The sequence below is a fragment of the Furipterus horrens genome, unplaced genomic scaffold, assembly GCF_987537825.1.
Source record: "Furipterus horrens unplaced genomic scaffold, mFurHor1.1.pri manual_scaffold_9, whole genome shotgun sequence".
Lineage (NCBI taxonomy): Eukaryota > Metazoa > Chordata > Mammalia > Chiroptera > Furipteridae > Furipterus > Furipterus horrens.
The window spans coordinates 36,944,488-36,966,461 of NW_028327179.1; the positions used below are offsets into that span (position 1 = coordinate 36,944,488).

Below are 21,974 nucleotides of genomic sequence, written 5' to 3' on the forward strand. Positions count from 1 at the left end.
TAACAAATATGGTAAATAAAATTATTTAATAATTGAAGAGTGTTCTCAATCTTGAGATTTTAAGGGTATACAGAATTTACTATTGAATTTCCTCATTGAAACTATTGCTATAGACTCATAGAATATTAAGCTCTCTATATAGCTTCAGCTTCCTAGATAATTCAGTGCCCCCACATTTCTCTCATTTGCCAAAAGAAAAGCTTTCTTTGTTTTTCCTTTTGCTCTGAGAAAATTGGATCTAATTTAAAGTTATCCCTCCAGTTAAAGTGGATACGAGTTGCTTCATAGAACAGTAATTCTAAAGCATGTAATGTAATTGAAAAAAAACTATCTATAACTCTTTTGGTAATATGTTTTAGACTGAGATAGTTACATTGATTCTCCCATATAGAATCTTAGATACTTAACAAATCATTGCTTTCCAGTATGTAATGAACTAGGTTTGAATACAGCATTAAATAACATAGCCTAACTGATCCTTTGCTAACCACAATAGCAGTACAGAGATGAGAATCAACCCAGATTCTTTTCCCAGCTTTGCAACTGACTTCCCACTATGTAAAAACAGGCAAGTAACTTCCTGGAAAAAAATTATATAAAGAGATATCTTACTCTTAATTAAAAAATTCCCAATTTACATATAACTGGCTTATGTGTAAGTTTCAAACATGTTTGGCTTTCTGGAAACAGCTACTCCACCTGGGTGTCTGGGAGTCAAAAACAGTCATTCTTTCTTCCACAGAGTTCTAGTTTGAAATTTTTTCTTCCGTTTTTCCTCTTCCCAATGTCTGTCTCTCTCTGTCTCTCTGTCTCTGTCTCTCTCTGTCTCTCTCTCTCTCTCTCTCACACACACACACACACACACACACACAAACATACACACACAAACACAGACACACACACACACACACACACACACACACACCATGCTAATAAAGCTGATAGAGACTGTATCCCCCTCCTACCCCAATCTGGCTTCTTACTTAATGTCTGGCTCTGGGCAGATGTTGTGACCTTAGGACTGACAGGACAAAGGAACTGAGAGGGGAGCGGGCAGAAAAGAAGCCTAAATGGGTCCTCCCTTCCTCTCTCTGCCCTCGACCCAGTATTGGTTCTCCCCAGAACGCAGGGTTTTGAAGAACCTCTGGAGGCTTGCGCAGGCGCCAGTCATAAAGGGACTTGTGTAGTAGAATACATTCCAAGTTACAAACAACCAGCTTCTAGAACACACCCCCTTTAAGAGTGAAGGGCACCCTGTGATATACTTGTCTAATGTTCTTAGGAATACTCAACTTCGTGGAAGTCTGATGCTAAGCACAGGTGATTTTCTACCTGGCAATGTAGCTCCAATGTTCAGTCTTTTCCTCTCTACCTGGTCCCAAACATGGTGACAGCTGCAAGTACAGTTGTGGACGCTTGAAAATCAGGTTAAGCCTCAGAAAGGACTGATTACAGCCAATTCATTTCTTGACCTCTTTTTAGCTATGCCTATTTACACCCTGTTTGTTAAATAATTGTCTGTCCTAAAATCAACCTTTATAATGGATAATAATAGAGCTAACTGGGTGTTCATTACTTTAGACAATTATTTAAATGTAATATCTGATTTCTGAAAAACATTTTAATCAGGAATAGGAAAAAAAAAACCACATTCTGGATCCAATGAATTGCAGAGCCATAGAAGAAAGTGTTTTGAGAGAATAGCATGAGTTTGTGAAAAGATTTTAAGTCAGAAGATAAGCAATTGGTAGGGTGTCACTGCCGTTAATGTGGTGACCTAAAACAAGTCACAGAGCCTCAGTCTTCATCCTGAAAAATGGGTATAACATCAGTGTTAGAGTTGTGACTGGGGTAAAATTAAGGGAAGACCATTAGAAAATACTTTGTAGTTTTTAGAGCTTATTTCATCCAATCCTTTACCCAAAGTGTAAACCTGCCCTTTAGCATCCCTGACAGCTTTTGCTTGATCACCTCTAGTGATAGGGAACTCATCTCTGATGGCTATTTCAACAGCACTAATTGCTACAAAGTTGCATATGCATATATTACATATATATAAGCTACATAAATAGTATATATAATATATAGTATTATATATAAATAGTATATATATTCATATGTATATGAATATATATATACTTTTTTCTTTAAAACAAACCTGCTTACTGATTAATCTTGATCATCCATCCTAGCTAAAACTCCACTAAGGGAAGGAATGGGTCAAAAGGAACCTGTTGAGTAGTCATGTGGTTATTTAAATGTCAATTAAATTAAATTAAAATTTTAGTTTTCATTTCACATGCTCAGTGGCCACATGTAATTAGTGACTACTGTACTGCATGGTACAGATATAGAATATTTCCATTATGATAGAAAGTTCTATTAGACAGCAGTGGTTTATGATTTTCGTGATTCATTATTACCTACAGTGTACCAGGAACCCATTAAACACTTGACATGCAGATTAGAGTTAAAAGAAAGTTGAGACGTTAATCTGGTAAACACTATTGCTTGTTTCTTCCAGAAATGTTAGACCTGTGATTAATTCACCTGCAGGAAATGGTGAAACAACTATAGTTGCTTAGCTAGACTATTTCTTTCACCACTTCTCTGAGTGAGGAAGTTCAGCCTGGAAACTACACAGAGTACGTTATATTAACTTTTCTCCAGGGTCAAAGAGAACGTCCACACTGCCTTTGTCTTGGAAGCATAGACAGAGATGGACTGGGGAGTGTATACTACAGAAGAACGAGATCCTCTCTGAGAGGCATATTCAGATAATGTCACCACTTTAGTTGGAAGAGCGAAATAGTTACATCAGGAGAAGGAGTCAGCCTTCTTTCAGACTCAGTTTCTTCACCTTCTTCATAAAACAGCACAATTGGGGAAGAAAATCACAAAGGTTTTGAAACCAGAAAGGCCAGTGTTCGTGCTGTCTGTCACCTACCAGACCCAATAAGTAGAGACAGGGCTTGAATCTTTGTGGGAGCTTTACTGAGGTGGTCCACGATCTGAGAAGACAGTGGGTTGTACCCTAACAGACCATCATAAATTCCATTATAAATGGACCCTTTTTATAAGGAAAACTGTAGCTAAGGGGTTTGGAATTCAGAGAAAAGGTTAATCAGATAAAAGCTGCAGCATTCCTTCATCTGTGCCCTAAGCGGGGGTCTTTATCTGTGTCCTGGGTGGTGGTGTCTCACCCTGGAGTACAATGGCTCAGATACCATCTTGATAGCTTGCATTCCTACTGAGGCACAAGGCACAAAGGTGGAACTGCTTATGTCTCCTGGAGTCAGAACAGGTCATACCTCCAGTTCCTAAAACAATAGCTTTTCACATACATTGATTACTAAGCTTATTAGCTGTTACCTGAAACTAAACTTTTCCCAACATTTGAGTCCCCTATCGGTTTCTGTGATTCCAACAGCTTCCCTAATGACCATGATCCATATTTTATTTATCAGCCTCCTGTAGCTCTCTCCCTAACCCGCGCTGCTGCCATGCCCCTTGATCATGGCGGTGTGGCTGTGTAACTCCTGCAGTTTCTCACTAGGACTTAGTAAGTTGTAGGGCATATAACACAGTATCCTTCCTCCCCAGAATGTCCATACCCATTAGGAATCCCTCTTTTAACTAATGTATACAGCTGGAGTGTTCTGTTGCTGAGCTTCCTTAAATGGCTGGAGGATTTGCAGGGTCCATATCTCAGATTCTGTGATTTGAAGGTATAAAGGATAAGAATGAGTTCTTATTCCACTAAGGTTTTTATTTGGTTCCAAATTAAAATAGACATGAGGAGTGGACTCTCTTCCTCCAGGTTATATTTAGGAATGAAGAAAATAGATATTACTCTTTGAAAATTTGTGTGGCCTTGTCCAACGCTGATACTTATAACCTTTGATGAGTTTTTCTATCTCTAATATTCTTTTTCTGCAGTCTCTCTTCTGCCTTAATCCCTCAGAAAGCAGCACAATGAGGGGAAAAAATGAGAGCTTGGCTTAGTATCTTCGTAGTTTGTTTATATTTTAAAACACTCCTGCTTCAGAGTTAGATAGCTACGGGTCAAAGAGCTGGTGAGTAACTTCCCAGAAGTTACTTAAGCCTCAATTTCTTCATCTATAAAATGTGGTTAATTACACCTCCTTTGAAAGTGATGTTTTTCTAGTGAAATACCACAAGGAAGTATCTAGTACAACACTTGGCACATGTCAAGATCTTAGTAAAGTTGTTTATTTCCCTCACTCTCCACCTTTACTCTGTCCATTGGAATGAATATTAAAAACATAAAAGTAAATTTATCTTTTTTTTTGTCAAGTTCTTGAGTATTTTTTCCTGAATTTCCTAGGTTTGTCAATCCTCAGCCTACGAATAGAGGTATCCACATTACACGAATAAACACTTGTTCTAGCTTTGTCATTGTGTTTGCCCTTTGGCTGTTATTACTGCACAGGTGACATGACAAGTCAGAGTTTCACCGTGTTCTTTTTTGTCATCCTTGGGCAATGGAGAAGACTCTGAAGAAGCCATTCTGTACTCAGGATCCTGTTTCAGGGAAGTCATCATTCCTTGAGGTGACTCAGCCACTGCTACCCTTAAGCTTTATCTTAAAAACAATCCTGGAGGGCTTTATAGCCGTGGTTGGCTAACTACTACCCGAGGGCCAAATCTGCCCACCTCCTGTTTTTGTACCAGGTGTCAGAGCCCCCGTGCTCTGAGATATCACCCAGAGACCACTGTGGTATCAGGCATCGGGTTTATTGAGTGAACAAAGGGGGAAGAGGGTGGAGAGGAGAGGCAACTCCCAGACTCAAGAGGGCCCATAGAAGCAAGGGGAATGGAGAGCAGGGGAATGGGGAGCAAGGGAATGGGAACTCCCAGTCCTCCACGCGGTCACGTAGGAGTCCCACCCCCACTTCAGCAGGTGCGCTTTTTAAACTTGCCAACTGCACATTTCATTGAGGGTGAGTTTGTTGTATTAGCATATTCAGTAGATCGTTTGCATCTTGTTGTTCTGACCAGGTTGATTAACACATCCTGTTGTCTGACCAGGTTTGCATACTGGCTACCTCTGTATTCTGACACCAGGGAGCTAAGAAAAATACTACATATTTTAATAGTAGAAAAAATAAAGAATAATGTTTTATGATGTGAACATTGTATGAAATTCAAATTTCGATGGCCATATACAAAGTCGTGTTGGGGTACAGCCACACCCACTCATTTGTGTGTTATCTATGATGGATGCTTGTGTGCTACAATGGCTCAATTCAGTAGTTGCTACAGAGGCTGTAAGGCCCACAATGTAATGACTATTGGGCCCTCTATAAAGTTTGCTTCCCTCTGGTGTAGAGCAGAGACTCCAGTGCCTGGCTGCATAGTTCAGTCCTGTGTTGCTTCCACTTAGACAAGTTCTCTCAGCCCTGTTTCTTCAACTGAAGATGATAATAGCATTTTTCTCATGGAGCATTATGAGAATTAAGCAAATATGGAAAGTGCTTAGAAGAGGGTTTGGAACATATTAAGTACTATGTTTGTTGTTATTATTAGTCGCTACATTTTTTTTTTAATAAACTAAAGCATCAGCAACAGCTTGCCAATTTGCTAGCAATAATTGCAGAAATTTCATTTGCAGCACTCCAGCAAATATTCTTTAGCAGCAGGGCAGTAGAAAGAAGTCTAAAGTCAATTGAAATGACAATTAGCATAGTTGCTTACCCACAAAGCTAATTCTGCATTACTTTTGCATGCTACCTACTTCTTCCAAACTTGAGCCCTGAAAGAGTTTACTCTCAACTTTGAGTTAAGCTATCACCATCCATTTCTTATAATTATTTCTAGTTACCTCTTTCTGAAGGAACAGATATCAAAACAGAGGCCAAGGAACAGAATAAGGAGCACAGAAATAAATTCACACATCTACAATCAACTTATCTTCGACAAGAGAGTCAAAAATACACCATGGAAAAAGAGACGTCTCTCCAACAAATGGTGCTGGGAAAAGTGAATATCCACATGCAAAAGGATGAAATTGCATCCTTATCTGATATCATACACACAACCCAGCTCAAGATGAATTAAGGACTTAAATGTAGGGCCTGAAACTATAGAACTCCTAGAAGGAAACAGCAAAAAGCTTCATGACACCAGTCTTGGTAGTGGCTTCATGCTATGACACCTAAAGCACAGGCAACAAAAATAAACAAGTGGGACTACATTAAATCAAAAAGCTTCTGCACAGCAGAGGAAACAACGGAATGAAAAGGCAACCCATGGAATGGAAGAAAATATTTGCAAACCACATATCTGGTAAAGAGTAGTCTCCAAAACTTATAAGGAACGCCTGCAATTCAACATAAATAAAACTAATAACTTGAATTATAAATGGGCTAAGGAATTAAGACCTCCAAATGGCCAACAGATAGATGAAAAAGGGCTCAAAGTCACTAATTATCAAGGAAATACAAATCAAAGCCACAGTGAGATATCACCTAACATCTGTCAGAATGGTTATTATATATTAAAATTTAGACAATAAATGTTGGTAAGTATGTGGAGAAATTGGAACTCTTACACATTGTTGGTGGGAATGCGGAGTGGAGTAGCCACTGTGGGATACAATATGGAGGCTCCTCAAAAATTGAAAATAAAACTACCATATGTTCCAGCAATCCCACAATGGATCCTGTCATATGCTACAGCATGGATAAACTCCAAGGATGGTATGCTAAGTGAAATAAGCCAATCATAAAAAGATGTATATTGCATGGTTACAATTATATGAAGTATCTAAAGTAGTCGAACTTATAGAAACAAAAAGTAGAAAGGGGCTGGAATTAGAAGGAAATTGTTCATTGGGTACGGAACAATGAGGACCTGTTCAATAGGTATAGAGTTTCAGTCATGCAAGATAAAAAGTTTCTAACTTTGCATGGTCGCATGGCAGTGTTGGACCCAATGAGGTTTATGCGAGGCACGGTTATTGTTAATTGAAAACTTTTCCCAATATCTCACTGTGGAGACTAGAAATATAGCAGACACTGGCAATTTTTGACAGTCTCTATGGAGACTGAACTAAAAAAAAGATAAAAAGGTTTGAAAGATGTACAACATTGCATATAGTTAACAATGCTCTACTGCACACTTAAAATTTTGTTGAGAATAGATGTCAAGTGTTATTACCACAAGCAAAATAACAAAAAAGTAGAAAAAAACCCAACAGAGGCCAAGGGACTCCTAAACTGTCTAATCTACCTCGATGATGCTATGGTATTTGGAAACAGTAATCTGGGTTCTGAGTCAAACACAGAACAGGTAATATATAGTTTATTTGATATGAGACAACAGGGACTATTAGATTTTTTTCCCTCATAATTCAGGACTTTCATTCTTGGAGTTTGGGTATCCAAAAAGAGTTGGATGGGAGTTATACATAAGAGGAAAGCAATGGCCCTAGTGAAAACGCGCCCAGGAACTTGGAATGAAGGAACCCTGTCTGCCATGGTAAACAAGCACAGTACCACACTCAGCAAATGTTCCCGTTTGTTCAATGCTGATGGCTCTTTCATTTTTTCTGTGCAACCTCCACAACAAATACTGTGAATTTTGCTCACTAATGCACCTTAAAAACGTTTATATTCAGAAAAACATTCTGCGAGATCAAAATTACATGAATCAAAACCAGAGAGAGTCTCACGTCTGAATAGCTTCAAGACTGTTCAAGTGAGTGAAAAGGAAACATGGAAAGTACGGAAAACCATTGTCTGAATCCCCTAAGCGGAAATTCCAATCGGTCACCTTCCTGCATATTTACCTGCACACTCTTCGCTTGCTCTAAACTTTTCTTGTATATAAAGTAGCTGAGTCATTTTGGAGATAGGGTTTATTGTGCCTGATTCATCCAGATACTAATTCAAATTCCTTTTCTAAGAACCATCTGGGCCAGGCTGCCCAGCCCAGAGCATGCCCTCTGCCTTCCCCAGGCCGTAACCGGCTACGCCCAGCTTAGCCCTGAGATGGCAATGTCCCCTAGCAAGGAAACAGGCCGTTGTTGTTCAGGGAAACGTGCAGCCGCATGCCAAACGCTTCCTGCACACAGTCCCTTAAGTTTATTCCTGTTTTCCAAGGGCGCTTTCCCATTTTGATCTTTCAAAGCCTTCCCCTATAAGCATCTAAGAGTTGCCCTAACGTATTCAGCCTCTCCCACAGTACTGCACTCTGCTTAGAGCCGGTCAACCCTGTCCAATAAAGTTGTTTAAAGTAAAAAAAAAAAAAAAGTCAGAAAAAATAGTCAAACAGGAAGAAAAAAATTCCCTTGGCTCTGTATAGATGTTGGAATGTACCATTCGATTCGAAGGGAGGAAAGCCCTTGGTGTGAATTAATTCGCAGGTCTTAAGTCATTTACCAGACCTTGGAGGATGCACGACCTGGGCATGTGAAGCACAAAGACAGGGTTGGTAGCAGGCTGAGGGCTAAAGGCGCAGCGGAAACCCGCGCGGGCGGCGGCTCCGGGGCGCGTCCCCCGCCGGCCCGCTTGGTGCGATCCGGGCGGCCCTTGCAGGCGGGCAGGAGGGCTGTGAGGTGGGGCGCGCGGAGCGGCGCCAGCGCAGTCTGCACTATGGCTTATCCCGGGCACCCCGGCGCCGGCGGCGGGTTCTACCCAGGCGGGGTAAGTGCAGCCCGCGCGGGCTCGCGGCCCCGGCGCGACCCGTGTCCACCAGGGACGCCTAGAAAACACACTTGGTGACTTAGCTGGGGCGGCTCCCCGGGCGCCTCCCCCCGGCTGCCTCGCCCCTGATCTTTCGGCCTTCTTCTCTGGCTTCCTTCTCTCTGCCCTCTCTGTCTCCCCGTGGTGGACTCAGACCCCCAGAAGCCCACCCAGTGACTCTCAGATACCTGGCGTGAAATAGCGTAAATTGGGTGTTGGCTTTCTCCGCCTCCCTCTGTGTTTTTTTTCTAAGAGCAACAACAGTTTTAATCTAGAATAGTCCAAGGATCTACTTATCCCTTTAAAAGAAAGAAAAAATCGTCAGGGAAAGACCGCCAGAGTAAATGTCTCCCGGGAGGAAGGCCCCCTTGCCCTGCGTCCAGGATGCGCGTTGTCGTGGGAACTGTTTCCAGGAGAGAATGTTCCCTCTCGGCGAATAGCCCAACCCAGACACACCTTACCCCTTCCTGGCTACACCTGCCCCAAAACGGTTTGAAACTACCGTAAAACGCTATAAAAAAACTGAAGCTTGGTCATAAACTGCTTGCCTAGCTTGCATTTACTTTCGTAACCTGAGGGTTAACAGGGCTTTTTAAGTTGCTTCACCTAACGCAGATGTCACCTTAAGGACGGTTCATTTTGGTCAGGCCTCTCGTTTCTAAATGATAGTGTGGTGAGAATGGAAGAACGGGGTAGAGTGACTGCAGTTACAGTGTGCCCGGTGGTGGGGAGGTAAATAAATGCCTGGCTTTGCACAAAGGCACGCAGTGGTGAAAGAACTAACCTTGGTTCAGCAGAATGAAACTGAATTTGTGTTTCTGTTTTACAGTATGGAGGGGCTCCCGGAGGACCTACGTTCCCTGGACAAACTCAGGATCCGCTGTATGGTTACTTCGCTGCAGTAGCTGGACAGGTTAGCTTTTCCCTTCAATATTAAAGAATCATCACATTCTATATTTGTATTAGTCTTTGTTCCAGTGGCCAAAAAAAAAATAAATAAATCACCTTTCCTCTGGAAAGTAGTCCCTTTGCGCCTCCAAAAGAAAAGAGAGTAAGGAGATTTATTGTTAGTTACTTTTTTTGAATATCCGGAACAAATTAGGACAAAGTGTTACTGATGTTATATTAGTTCAATTCAAAACTAAACGTGATTGAATTAGGGTCAGATTGAGCAGAATAGGGGATTATTAATACCCTTTGAGGATCTGTAAGGTAGAAAAGGTCTTTAGAACTGAATTGTCAGAATCTAGGATGGTTTCCAGAGAAGAAATTGCTGATCTGGTGAACACTGTTTGTACAACTTAAGGGCCTATATTGGTAATTCTGTTATCAAATTAGAATGGATGCTTTCTTTGGGTTGAATTTGATTGTTAATAAATTATCCCCCTTACGAAATAGATATTTATCGTAAAAACCCACCAGCTCCAAAATAAGAAAGTTACTGCTCTCTTGTTACTATCAGGAAGTTAATCTTGTGAACAGTTTCTCTTTTGATGGAGATGCTGTTACTAGGTCAGCTCTTCTATGTCCTTATTAGGTGTTGTGGCCTGTTGACCCAAAGAGATGCTTAAGGTCTGCTCCCCAAGATCTTTCACTTCATTAAATTCTGCGTTGTATGACAGGTGGTGTTGTACATTGAGGAAGGACACTGCCTTAGCTCAGGAGGTTACTGTGTATGGTAAACACTGTTGGTGTAACCCATGTGTGCCCAGAGGGGATGTTTGCTCATATGAATTCAAGCTAGCTTTGTTTTGACCAAAGATTAGAAATAACACATCCTTAATGTGGAAACGCCATAGAATATATGGGATACAAACCTAAGACCACCTTTAGAATAGCACTCTAAGAAATACAGTTTGAGAAATTGAGTGGAAAATTGAGTCTAAAACTGGAAGGGCTTCCCTTTAAGTATCTGCTTAATCTGTTAACGATCTGTATCTTTGAAACCACAAGACACAGCAAAGCTCAAGACTCACATTCTTAGATTGCCTGTGCCTCCAGCCTGTAAGTGACCCCACCTGCTTAGCTTTCAGCAGCCCTGGCCTGTATCAGCATATTCATACTCTTTCAAATTATTGACCTGCTCCTCATTTAGAACTTACAATACCTATGGACTTGAGAAATTAGGTATTTTATTTTTAAATCCCTAAAAATAACATACATCTAGTTCTGACATAGGCCAGCCAATAAATAGGCATTTGGGAACCTATATCTTCCAGATATATGTAGGTGTCATCTAAAGAAAACACTTATCATAAGCAAAGGTGATCACAAAGATCTCTTTCTGAACCAAGCTTTATATTCATTGATGTCAGCTGTGTGTCCTGCTGTCCCCTTCCTAAAAAGCTAGAAAGAGGAATAAGATTTTAAGCAACTACATAAATTATTTTATTTCAAAATGCTAAACTCTGGCACTTTTCTAGCTCAGAGTCAGAGAAGAGTAGTTCAGGACAGAAACGAGTTTTATTCATTAAAACATATCAAGTATCAATGGAAGAAACTGGATTCACCTTAGTGTTTTATTAAGAGAGGAACCTTATACTTAAGAATGTTTATGCCAAATCTAACTCAGGAATTTAAAGGAAATGATGAAAGGACATTGGTAATTCTAAAATATAAGTGTAAGCAGCTTTCTGACTTTGTTAATTTTTGTGTAATGATTATATAGAGTCTGAAATTGAATGCCCACTTAGATATTAAGAAATACATTTTTATGGCCCTAATGATCCATTTGCAGAAGAGGATGTAACAATTTGTCTTTCTTTCATCATGAAATTATTTTTGTATGTAGGATGAAGAAAAGAATGCCTATTGTTGAAACGCATTCCTTTAAAAAAGGTTTAATGAAATGTTTCATGCATGATAATACTCTTTTTCTTGGCTATTATTGCTACATTGAATACTGAAAGTAAGCAAGAACTAGAAGGTACAAATTACTGTTGTGATTTCTCTTCCTATGTTTGTTTTCAAAAGGATGGACAAATAGATGCTGATGAATTGCAGAAGTGCCTGACAGAGTCTGGCATTGCTGGAGGATATAAACGTAAGTGGACAGTCCCTGAGTTTCTCCAGAAGTACTCTTGCACTTCACATTCTAGCTCTTGCTTGTGATTATAGCCTTCAACATTCAGAATTTCAAAAGCTAAATACTGTTTATTTCAGAATGTGAATTTGAAAACAGTTCTTAATAAATCATTCCACACTACCTGCCAGCTTAATCGTTTCTTAGATTTGGGTTCCATGTTTCTGAAACCATTTGAAGCAGAAACAGTTTATGTGGCCTTCTTCACTGAGGAAGAGTTTAAGGTGCTGAGATGAAATCTGCCAGGTCAGGTGTCTTTAATGACAGGAGAATGGCCAGCCTATACAAAAGTTTTATAAGAGTCTATGTAAGCCAAAATTTTGAGGACATGCAGGAAGTAAAATCTCAATGGGCTGAGAACATGCTCTGGAGAATGGCTGTCTTGCAGTTCCTCTTATGTATTTCGAATCAAGGGAGAAAAATGTAAGGAAGGTACATGAAGTCCATTGGTGGTACGTTAAGGAGGCGAGAGAAAGCAAAGTAAGGAAATGTCTAGGACCGCCTAAAAGGCGAAGTGGAAAAGCACATAATTGTACATCGGTGGGTACAGGATGATTAGGAATTAACGTTGGCAGGACATAGAGCTGGTATGTGGGGAATAAGGTAACAGTGAGGGTCTCTGTGGTCTCCTGCTCTGGCTTCTGAGTTATCTTGGATGCCTAACGATGTCCAGGTCTTGTGTAAGGCAAAGATTGACTTTGCTAAGGAAGATACATGCATGGGGCATGACTACCCACTTTGACCTGCCCAGTTAGGAATTTGTGATCAGTCAGACCATGCTGTGTGGTTCCTTTGGGTCACTGAGCATGACAGGCCTGCCGTGGGCTCCCCAATAGTTTGTGAGGTTTATTATGTAGTCCTTACTTCCATTTTGTTCATAATAGCTAATATTTACTGCTCTTTGCTAAGAGCTGGCTCTGTCTTGAGCCTGGTGGCCCTAAGGACTTTGAGTGGCGGGTCCTGTGCACTTGGTCCCCGAGTGACCTGCCTGCACTCCTGGTTCTGGTGGTTGGTCCTGTCGTCCACACCAGTCCTTCTTGGTTTTTCAGAGTGCTGGTGGCACCATGAACGCTTGCCGTGACATTTCCAGGTCCTCCCTCTTTCCACCTCAGAGAATTCGTTTGGGCTAAGTAGGACCTGCCCTCCTAATTTCTAAACTATATATTAGTCCTCCTTTCCCCTCCTCCCCAGTTCCTCAGGCTGGATCTGCTGCCTTATAATTTAGCACTTAACCACTTTCCTGCCCTTTGGGCTCTGCTGTGAGCTGCCGACAGGGGGAGCCATTGCAAAGACGCTGCATCCTGTCGGGGCGCTTCACATTACTCCACACTCCCAGACCACATGCCTCTTGTCAAATCAGATCTTGACCATGATAGATTCCCGGGGCAGACGATAGTGTCTTGACTGAAGTCTTGAGCTGCCTGCTTCTTTGCCAGTTGTTAACTGAGGCAGAACATCAAATCGAAGCCCCTCCTGGTAAACTGAATTAAAATGCTCAAATTATAAGTCACACTTGAGGATTTACAGTGGCAGTTTTTGACTGACATGGCATATTTACTAGCTCGCTCCCTCCTTAAACTATTTGCATTTCTGTTTCTATTCTTTGTTTTATGTAACTTCATTACTCTATTAATATTTCCCAGTTGGGAGGAATTAATACAAAAGAGGAACCTTTTGCATTTCTGTCATTTAATCTGGTCCTAAATAAAAGAAGCACTTTCTAGATTAGGGGATTTTTTTTTTTTTTTTTTTTATTGTAGGCAATACATTTAAACTGTTCATTGTTAACCTCAAGCAGTTGGGTCTAGTGAACAACATACACTATTATTCTACACTCAGTAGGAGAGGTGTGGTAGGTTTTAAAATCTGACCAACAAAGTAGCTTGTATATCCTTGGAGAACAGTTCTTTTAAAAATTTCATTTGAGAAAGCCATACTTGATGATGGCCTTAGATCACTGAGCTACAGAGAAGACATTTTAATCATCAGGACTGTGAGACCGAATTCATATGCTTGCTTCATCTGGTGGTGGAGGCCGTACTGAACTACAAAACTATCCTGCTTGAGAGGTGTCGGACTGGGTTTTGTAATGCAGAAATTATACATCCAGCTTCCAAACTAAAAGAGCACAGATAGGGCATGGGGATATACCCCAGCCCAGGACCTACAGACAGCTTTTTAACCTGTTTAAAAGGAAGCAGCCATACCTAGAGGTGGAGTTGATGAGGACCGATGCTCTAGTCTGTAAGACATTAATTTAGCTCCTCTTTTTCCTTGAGCGTAGTTACCCCTCTGGTGCAGTTGAAACAACTGGAGGTAGCACCTTCCTGCTATGTCTGTTACATCGTGATTTCTACTGGTAGAAAAGATGTTTGAGGCATTGTAGTAAAATTAATTGAAGGAAGAGAGTAAAGGTAAAATTATAGCAAAGATCATGTTGAAGTCATTTAAAATAGAATTAAGTATCAATAGAAGCTTTTTCTGGGGGAAAATACAAGTCATATTAAGCAAGAGTTTCCTCATCCAAACTTATTAGACATCAGCATTCTAGTCCCTGGAACTGTCTGGAATGGTGTCTGTTTGGTCACTTCTGTTCACTACCCTTCGCATCCCCTCCCTTTTAACCCCTGACCAAAAATGACCAGATTTTGTACTTCCTGAAACACAGCTCTAACTTGTCACTCTCCTCTAAAAATCTTGAGTAGCTCCATGATTCCTATAAAATAAACGCAAAATGGTTTATCAGGAATTCAAGATCCTCTAATGTAGCCTCACTGAAAGGTACTTAACTTACTTCCACTTCCTTTGTCTGCCCTGACTTTCCTGCTTCTCTTTGCTCATGTTGGCCCCTAGCTCTACCTGGCTGTCACCAAATGTCCCCCGTCTTTCTGTCACTCAAGATTTGGCTTAAATGCTGCTGCTTCTGTGACGTGTTTCTTACTAGGAAGGAGCCTCTAAGTCCTCATTGTGTCTTACTCCAGAACACTCATTTAACACACAATTCTAGCAAATGTATTTATCTAGTTTCATACATGAGCTTATTGCGAATGAAAAGAGGTCAGGCTATTTGAGGTAGAAGGTTACTGTTCAGTTCCTGGCATTAAAGGGAAAAGAAAGAAGAATGGTTAGACAGCTAGCACACCAGCTATCGATAGTCAATTGCAAGTAGTGACAAAGCACCTCACCTTCCTACTCACCACGATGTATGTAATACGTTGTGATTCATTATGATGAATTGAACTCACTATATTAGAGTTTCAGAGGTAAGAAAGTATATATTTTAAAAAGACAATATTATAGAAAGCGTTAAGCCTATCCAAGAATACAGATAATTATACAATGAACTTCTATGTACCCATCGCTCAGCTTCAGCAATTATCACTGTGTTGCCATTCTTGTTTCTATGAACCCGTCCCTTTTCTTTTGAAGCAAATTCCAGATTTTTTTAAGTCATTTCACCTACAAATAACTTCATTGGGTACTTTTCTAAAAGATAAGACACTTTTCCCCCCAATTTAAAAACCATAATCACTTTGAAAAATGTTATTGTAACAGTACTATGCAGTGCTTTTATAAAAGATTCCTATGAAGTTGTTAAAATCAAATTTGGGTTCTAGAAGGAATCCTAAATGTAAAAAAATCGTACTTCAAAGCTCCATATAATTTAGTTCCACATAAATTGAGTAGCATATAAAAGTAAGTGTATAAATCATATTTCTAATTTGAATGCATCTAATATAATGTGAATTTTTGAAATTTATTAATATGTACTTTTGTTGATTTAACAGCTTTCAACCTGGAGACTTGTCGGCTTATGGTTTCAATGCTGGATGTATCCTTTACCTTGATTGCAGTTCAGAGTATTTTTTCTTGTCAAAAAAAATTCCTCCCTAAAGGAATTCATCTAAGAATTAATACCTGGTAAACAGTGACAAATGACCAAAAAATTCTTCTGAAACCATTAAAGATGGAACTTGGAAAAAGGAAGGAAGCTTAGTAAGTAGAATGTTGGTTGTTTAAGAATTCAAGGAAGTGTCCAAGGAGAACAGTATAGAACTCAAGTGGTCAGGGAAGCCTGTGTGCCGGAACAGTGAGTGCCCTCTGGGACTCACACCTGACCTTCAAGCAGGAGGCTTTTCACAGCACAGTTGTTGGACTTAGTTTAGCAAGCGCTGACCCCACAGTGCCTTCCACCCAACCTCCTTTTCAAAAGTGAAAACCCTGGGTCTGGGAGGGAGTTAGGACCTAGAGCACCCCAGGACAGGGAGTGAGCAGCCCAGCCTGGGGCACCCAGAAAGTGCAGCCAGGTCGGTGTACTTTTTACCTGAGGCTCACAATGTCTTTGTCGTTTCCTTGTAATCACATCACAGAGATTATCCTTTTCCCCCACAGTGGAAAGATGTTCTCAGCTTTTTCTCCATAGGCCCTGATGGTTACATCATTAGTGTGTCTTTTTTAATATCATACCAACAAGAACATGTAACATTTTTAACCTTTTTAGCAGAAAGAACACTAAATTTTCTTATCTTTGATCTTTGATTTAATCATTAGAAAATGCTCTCCGCCCCCTTCAAAAGCTGCAATCCTTAATTACAGTTCAGAGAGATCTGTCAGGCACAATGGGTTTCAGTGAATTTAAAGAACTCTGGTCTGTACTGAATGGCTGGAGGCAACACTTCAGCAGCTTTGACAGCGATAGAAGTGGAACAATAGACCCTCAAGAACTGCAGAAGGCCCTGACAGCAATGGGTATGTATGGGGAGGAGAAGTTTTTTTTTTTAATTTCTAAGACTAAGTGCTACATGAAGGCAGTTTCTATATTCTAGAGTAATGTGTATTCGTAATTCAAAGGAGTACTCTCAGTCTTAAACTGTGCTTGATTATTTGTAAGGATCTTTCTGTAATCCTTTTAACTTCTTTGGCTGGATGATTTTTCTTTTCAGGATTTCGGTTGAGTCCTCAGGCTGTGAATTCAATCGCAAAACGGTACAGCACCAGCGGGAAGATCACCTTCGATGACTACATCTCCTGCTGCGTCAAACTGCGAGCTCTGACAGGTGGGTTCCTTGAGATGCTGTCACCACAGGCCAGGAAGACACAAATTTTTATTTCTCAGTGCTTAGGAACTTTCATTGCCCTAGTTTTTTTTTTTTTTTTTTTTTTTTTTTCCCCCTAACTTAAGTATCTTTTTATTAACATTGCTATTAAACTTATCTAGCAGAGTTATTTTTTTTCAAATTTATTTTTAGATTTGTACATGATCTGTTGTTAAAAAACCCTAACTATATTTTACTGAAATGTTTCAAAACATAACAAACTAATTTTTTGATCAGAGTATGAGCAATATTCTGTGATTTCTCCCTAGAATGAAATATTTGAAAAGAGTACAATTACTCATTTGTAGCTCTCTTTTCTATCTCTTCCTGATGGAAAGTCATTTATAAAATAGTGGTCATCTGTTTCAGGTGTGTTTCTTAAATGATAAGATATCACTAGTGTCAGTATATACTTTTCAATTCCCTCTATTCTTTTTCTTTCTTTTGTCTACCTGTTCCATTCCTCTCTTTTTACTCTTTTTAATACTAGCTTTTATAATGTTTACTCATCCTAACAAAATAGTGGGCAGATCTTTTTATTAAAGTAAATCCTTTTCGGTGGGGCAGAGCTCAAATGAATGGAATATTTTATCACAGCCAATTTTTCATAGTAGGGACTCCGTCTATTTCCTAATTAAACAATATCTGTGGTATTAGGAAGTTGAAATTCTGTGCTTTCATCAAAATTAAGTAATGGCCTCAGAAGTTGCACAGGTTTTACTGACTGTGAGGCAAGATATTTTCTTCCAGGTCCACACTGAAAAAGACAGTTAGCTAACTTGTGCACATTGTATTACTTTGTTGTATATTTTCTTTTCATATAGTTGGCTTCCTTGCTTTGGCGTTTGGTTATGTTGGCTGCTTGTACAACTTAAATGTTATTACATTGTGAACGCAACCCAAATCCAAAACAGTGAACTACTATGAGTTCATATAAGATTTAAAAAACAAACAAACAAACAAATTTTACTGTTGTGTTTTACAGACAACTTTCGAAGACGGGATACTGGTCAGCAAGGTGTTGTGAATTTCCCATATGATGATGTAAGTCTCAGTAAATTCAGAACTGAGTAGATTAGTAAGATGTACAACAAATGGGCATCCCTTTTAACATTAACTGAAGAGCATCTTAAAGATGCCAGAGGAATCCAGGCTTAAATGATCAGAAGGAGTTACCATTAAAAATGTATTCATTTCATTTATTATTCATCTTATCCATACATAGACCACTGTTTGCTTTGCATGAAAAGACCTGAGTCAAAGCCCAGATTGTCCCACTCTAAAGCTGGGTTACTTAGGCAGGTTTCTTTATTGCTCCAAGACTGTTTCAGGAAAGAGAAAGTAGTACCTTCTTCACTGGACTATTGTGAGACTTCAATCAGAAATGTCCTTGAAAAACATTATGTACATGTTGTATCATAGTCAATAAGAAATAACTTCTTTAACAGCTCAAAACTGTATTTGACACACCCATGTCCTTCATTGAGGACATCAGGCGCAAACTCAAGACACAATTTAAAACAATGTACAATATTTACTAAACAGCCACGCTAAAGGAGGTAGGATAAGGCCATGTCACAGTGTGAGTGTAACCAAAGGCCATCTTTGATGGTATTAGTTGGATATACTTAACAAAGCTAGGGAGATGTTTAGTTGTTTTCCAATTTTTTGCTTAAAAGCCATTGAGTTTTTTAAAATTACTTTTAGAATAGAATCACTGTGATGATTGAATATACTAAATGTTTCTCCATTACAAAAGACAAAGATGCACATGTATTTGGCTTAGCAGCTCCCGCAGTTATAAGTACCCTTTTAAAACGCTTGTGTGTAAATATATTTATTTTTTCTGCTTAAAGATGTGTTCTCTTTAGTGTGCAACTTCTCAGGTGACAGTTTCGTCACTGTTTCCAAAGATGGAGAGTCAGCCTGTGGAATGGAAAGTGCACAGGCTTTGGCCTCAGATCGGGCCACTTAAGAGAAACCTAAACATCTTGATCCTTAGTGTCCTCTTCCCTGAAATAGGGACAGTCGGCTTGGTCTTGCAGGAATGCTGTGAAGATTGATTAGCAAGTCCTCCCTGGTGCTGGAACATGAAAAAGAAAATTGATAAGAAAAAGCAGTCTATTGGTGTGTGTGTTTAGTGGTGAAGCAAGCAAATATTTCATAGCACATACTGATGTTTCTAAATTGGGGTTTCTGAATTGCACGAGGGTCAGATATTCTGTTTCTGTGCATACATATACTTTCATGTTATGATTTAATTAAGCAGATTGTAAAGGAGTAAACTGTTTAAAGGAATTTTGTTAGAGTAATGGAGTAATCCTGTGTAGGTTGGAAGTCTCCACGTGACATAAATATATAAAGTCAACTGTTCTGTGTGTAAGTAGGTACCTTTGACCATTCCCATGTCTAGAGTCTTAGATATTGTATGGAATTTAAATAATTCTTTATCCATTGGAGTGCTGTTTCCTGTAAGCTTTGATGTGAGAAACCGACTGGGTTTTATATGTGACTGCTTCCCTGAAAAAAACAAACCTTTCCATGTCATTGACTCTTTATTTTGTAAAGGATTTTTTGAAATCCATAATTGAAATTAGAATACGAAAATGTAAGCTGCCTCAAAGTAAGTTTGGGTGTGCTGAGTTTACGAGATCTGCAGTGTAATGCTGACTTTGTTGTTTTTCAGTTCATTCAGTGTGTCATGAGCATCTAAACCGAGAGGAAGCGGTGTAACTGGACCCGACATTCCGCGGGGGTTCTGCCTCGCTCCAGCTTCCGGCCTTCAGTAACGTGTGTGTGCTCGCATCGCCACTTTTCCTTCACAGCTGTTGTAAAGGCATATTGCTTTATGTACCTCTGAAGTTTTTGCTTTCAGTTTAGATAATAAAGTCTGGAATTTTATTAATAGAAGATCAGTTCTGTTATACCATTTGGAATTTCCTTGAGCTGTCATACGCCTTATTTTCTTGCTAACCGTTTTATGTAATTTTAAGTGTGCAAAATGTTTAAGGCACGTTATTTATTTTTCATTGTAGGATGCTAAAACTCTTTAATCAGACTACAGCTGTTGTCATTCCTCTCCTAGAAGAGCTTTTGCACGGTATTGAAAGCTTTATGTGTGGAGTATTCTTATCCTGTAAAATGGTTTAGACCTACCTGGATGCAAAAAAGACCATGCATGGTTATCCATGCCAGGGTTCACTTTAATGGAAACTTAGCCTAGGCTTTCAGGCTTACAGATGTTTTGCTGGCCATATGAATGAATGGGAACTGAGTGATTATTTCCTGCCTCTTGAGACCCTATTGAATAATTTGAGTGGCAAATCTGTCACCAAGATCTTGGTCATCATCCACATAGACCTTTGTTCAGCATACTTAAAAACCTTGTACATTACGAGCTTAACTATGTCGAAAAAGAAAATTAATAGAAAAAGACTAAGGGACTATGAAAATATTAACTATGATTATTTTGGCTAATAGAATTCTAGGTGATTTAATTTCCTTTATACGTTTCAGGGTTTTCTATAATGTGTGCTTTCCTTTTAAAATCAGATGTTAATTTTTTAAAATACTGATGCTTCCGTTTTGATATGCCATGTGTTCACATATTAAAAAAGTATAGCAAAAGGTCTGGAAAGAGTGTGCCGAAATGTTGATGAGACTGCCTGCCACTGGAGTCAGGATCCTGAGTCATTTTCTTCCTTCCTACTACTGTCCCAAATGTTCTCTGATTAGCAAGTACAACATTTATAATGGAGGGCTTTATAGAAAAAATTTAAACCATGTGCTTTTATGTAAGATCTGGATTTTAATGCCGGCTGTGCCTCTAACTATGCATGTGGTTTGATCATTTCAGATAAGCTGAGCCTCAGTTTCCCCATCTTTGAAAAGGAGATAACTTATCTCCTGGGATAAATCTGAATATGAAAAATGTGTTGGTATAATAAACACCAATAATGTTTCTGTTTCTTAAATTTAATGCCAGCCTGATTTGCTCTTTTTGCAAGAGTTGAACAGATAAGTAATGTAATTAGTCTGTTTCTCCCTGCCAGCAGAATACCTGTCCGATTTTAGGGCACAATGCAATAGCTACCATTCTCAGGTCAACCAATGAAAATAAAATATTTCTAAGCATCTTTAGCTACCTTTCACTAGTCATTTAATTTGTGTAACCCTAACATATCTTTATGTCAGGTAGTCACACCTGGCTATATATTAGAATGGGAGGCAGCCTGCTTTATACAGGGTGGGGCAAAAGTAGGCTTATAGTTGTGAGTACGTGAAAGTTTATTCTTGTATTTATTAATTGTATTATTTCTCTATATAAACAACTGTAAACCTACTTTTGCCCCACCTTATAATATGTGGTGAGTATAGGTTTCATTCCAGATAATATTGAGGCTCTCCAGAAAAGGGCCAGGGAGGGCTCAGAGGACCAGGAGGCAGGGCCACCCTCAGTCCCAGTGCCTACTCTGCCTTGAACCCACCAGGATCCTCTGAAGAAGTCACGGTGTAAGGGAAGGGTTAGGGAGGGCCTTGCTAACTCAGAGTTACGGACCATATTTGAACCATCTGGCTGCTCAGATAAGTCAGTCCCAAGGTGTCCTGCACCAGTCATGGTTCTGAATCTGCTTTCGGTTAAGTGCCGAAGTATTACAAAGCCATGTCTGGAAATACTCAATTCAGTTGTAATTATTTATTCCTTTTAACAAGTCTCCTTATCGCCTTCACTTCTGTTTTCCCTGTTTCTTTCTGAAAGCATATTCCTGCAGTTAGAAAGTTTCCTTCCCCTTGACAGATTTGATGTATCATCCCTTCTTTAATTACAGCCAAAGTCTTCATTACAAGTGAATCTCGTGTTGCCTTATTTCTATTTTATGTTGGGTTCTGTGTTTCCTTCATTATCTACTTCCAGTGCAGCCTCACCCACATCTTTACAACTGTTTCTTGGTCCGTTTTTTCTTAAAGCATGGTAAAGCTGTGAAGTCAAACCTGAATGCTTCAATTTGGAGAACCGAGTTTCTCAAATTGCCTGGACTCAAGACTTAATTTTGCAGATGTGTGCTTTAGCCTTGGGCTTCAAGAAAT

General features: G+C 39.6%; 1 protein-coding gene and 1 non-coding gene across 2 annotated transcripts; both read left to right on the forward strand.

Moving 5' to 3' along the window:
* Window positions 1-6,928: 6,928 nt before the first annotated feature.
* On the forward strand, window positions 6,929-7,069 carry LOC150001607 (U4 spliceosomal RNA). The gene has a single exon (XR_016513206.1). It is a non-coding gene; the product is annotated as a U4 spliceosomal RNA (small nuclear RNA).
* Window positions 7,070-8,551: 1,482 nt separating this feature from the next.
* SRI (sorcin) lies at window positions 8,552-21,026 on the forward strand. The gene is made up of 8 exons (XM_090287262.1): window positions 8,552-8,669; window positions 9,538-9,621; window positions 11,682-11,751; window positions 15,579-15,622; window positions 16,392-16,539; window positions 16,734-16,847; window positions 17,872-17,930; window positions 19,573-21,026. The coding sequence occupies exons 1-8, from the start codon at window positions 8,619-8,621 to the stop codon at window positions 19,597-19,599; spliced, it is 597 nt and encodes a 198-aa protein (XP_090143388.1). The 5' UTR covers window positions 8,552-8,618; the 3' UTR covers window positions 19,600-21,026.
* The last annotated feature ends 948 nt before the right edge of the window (window positions 21,027-21,974 follow it).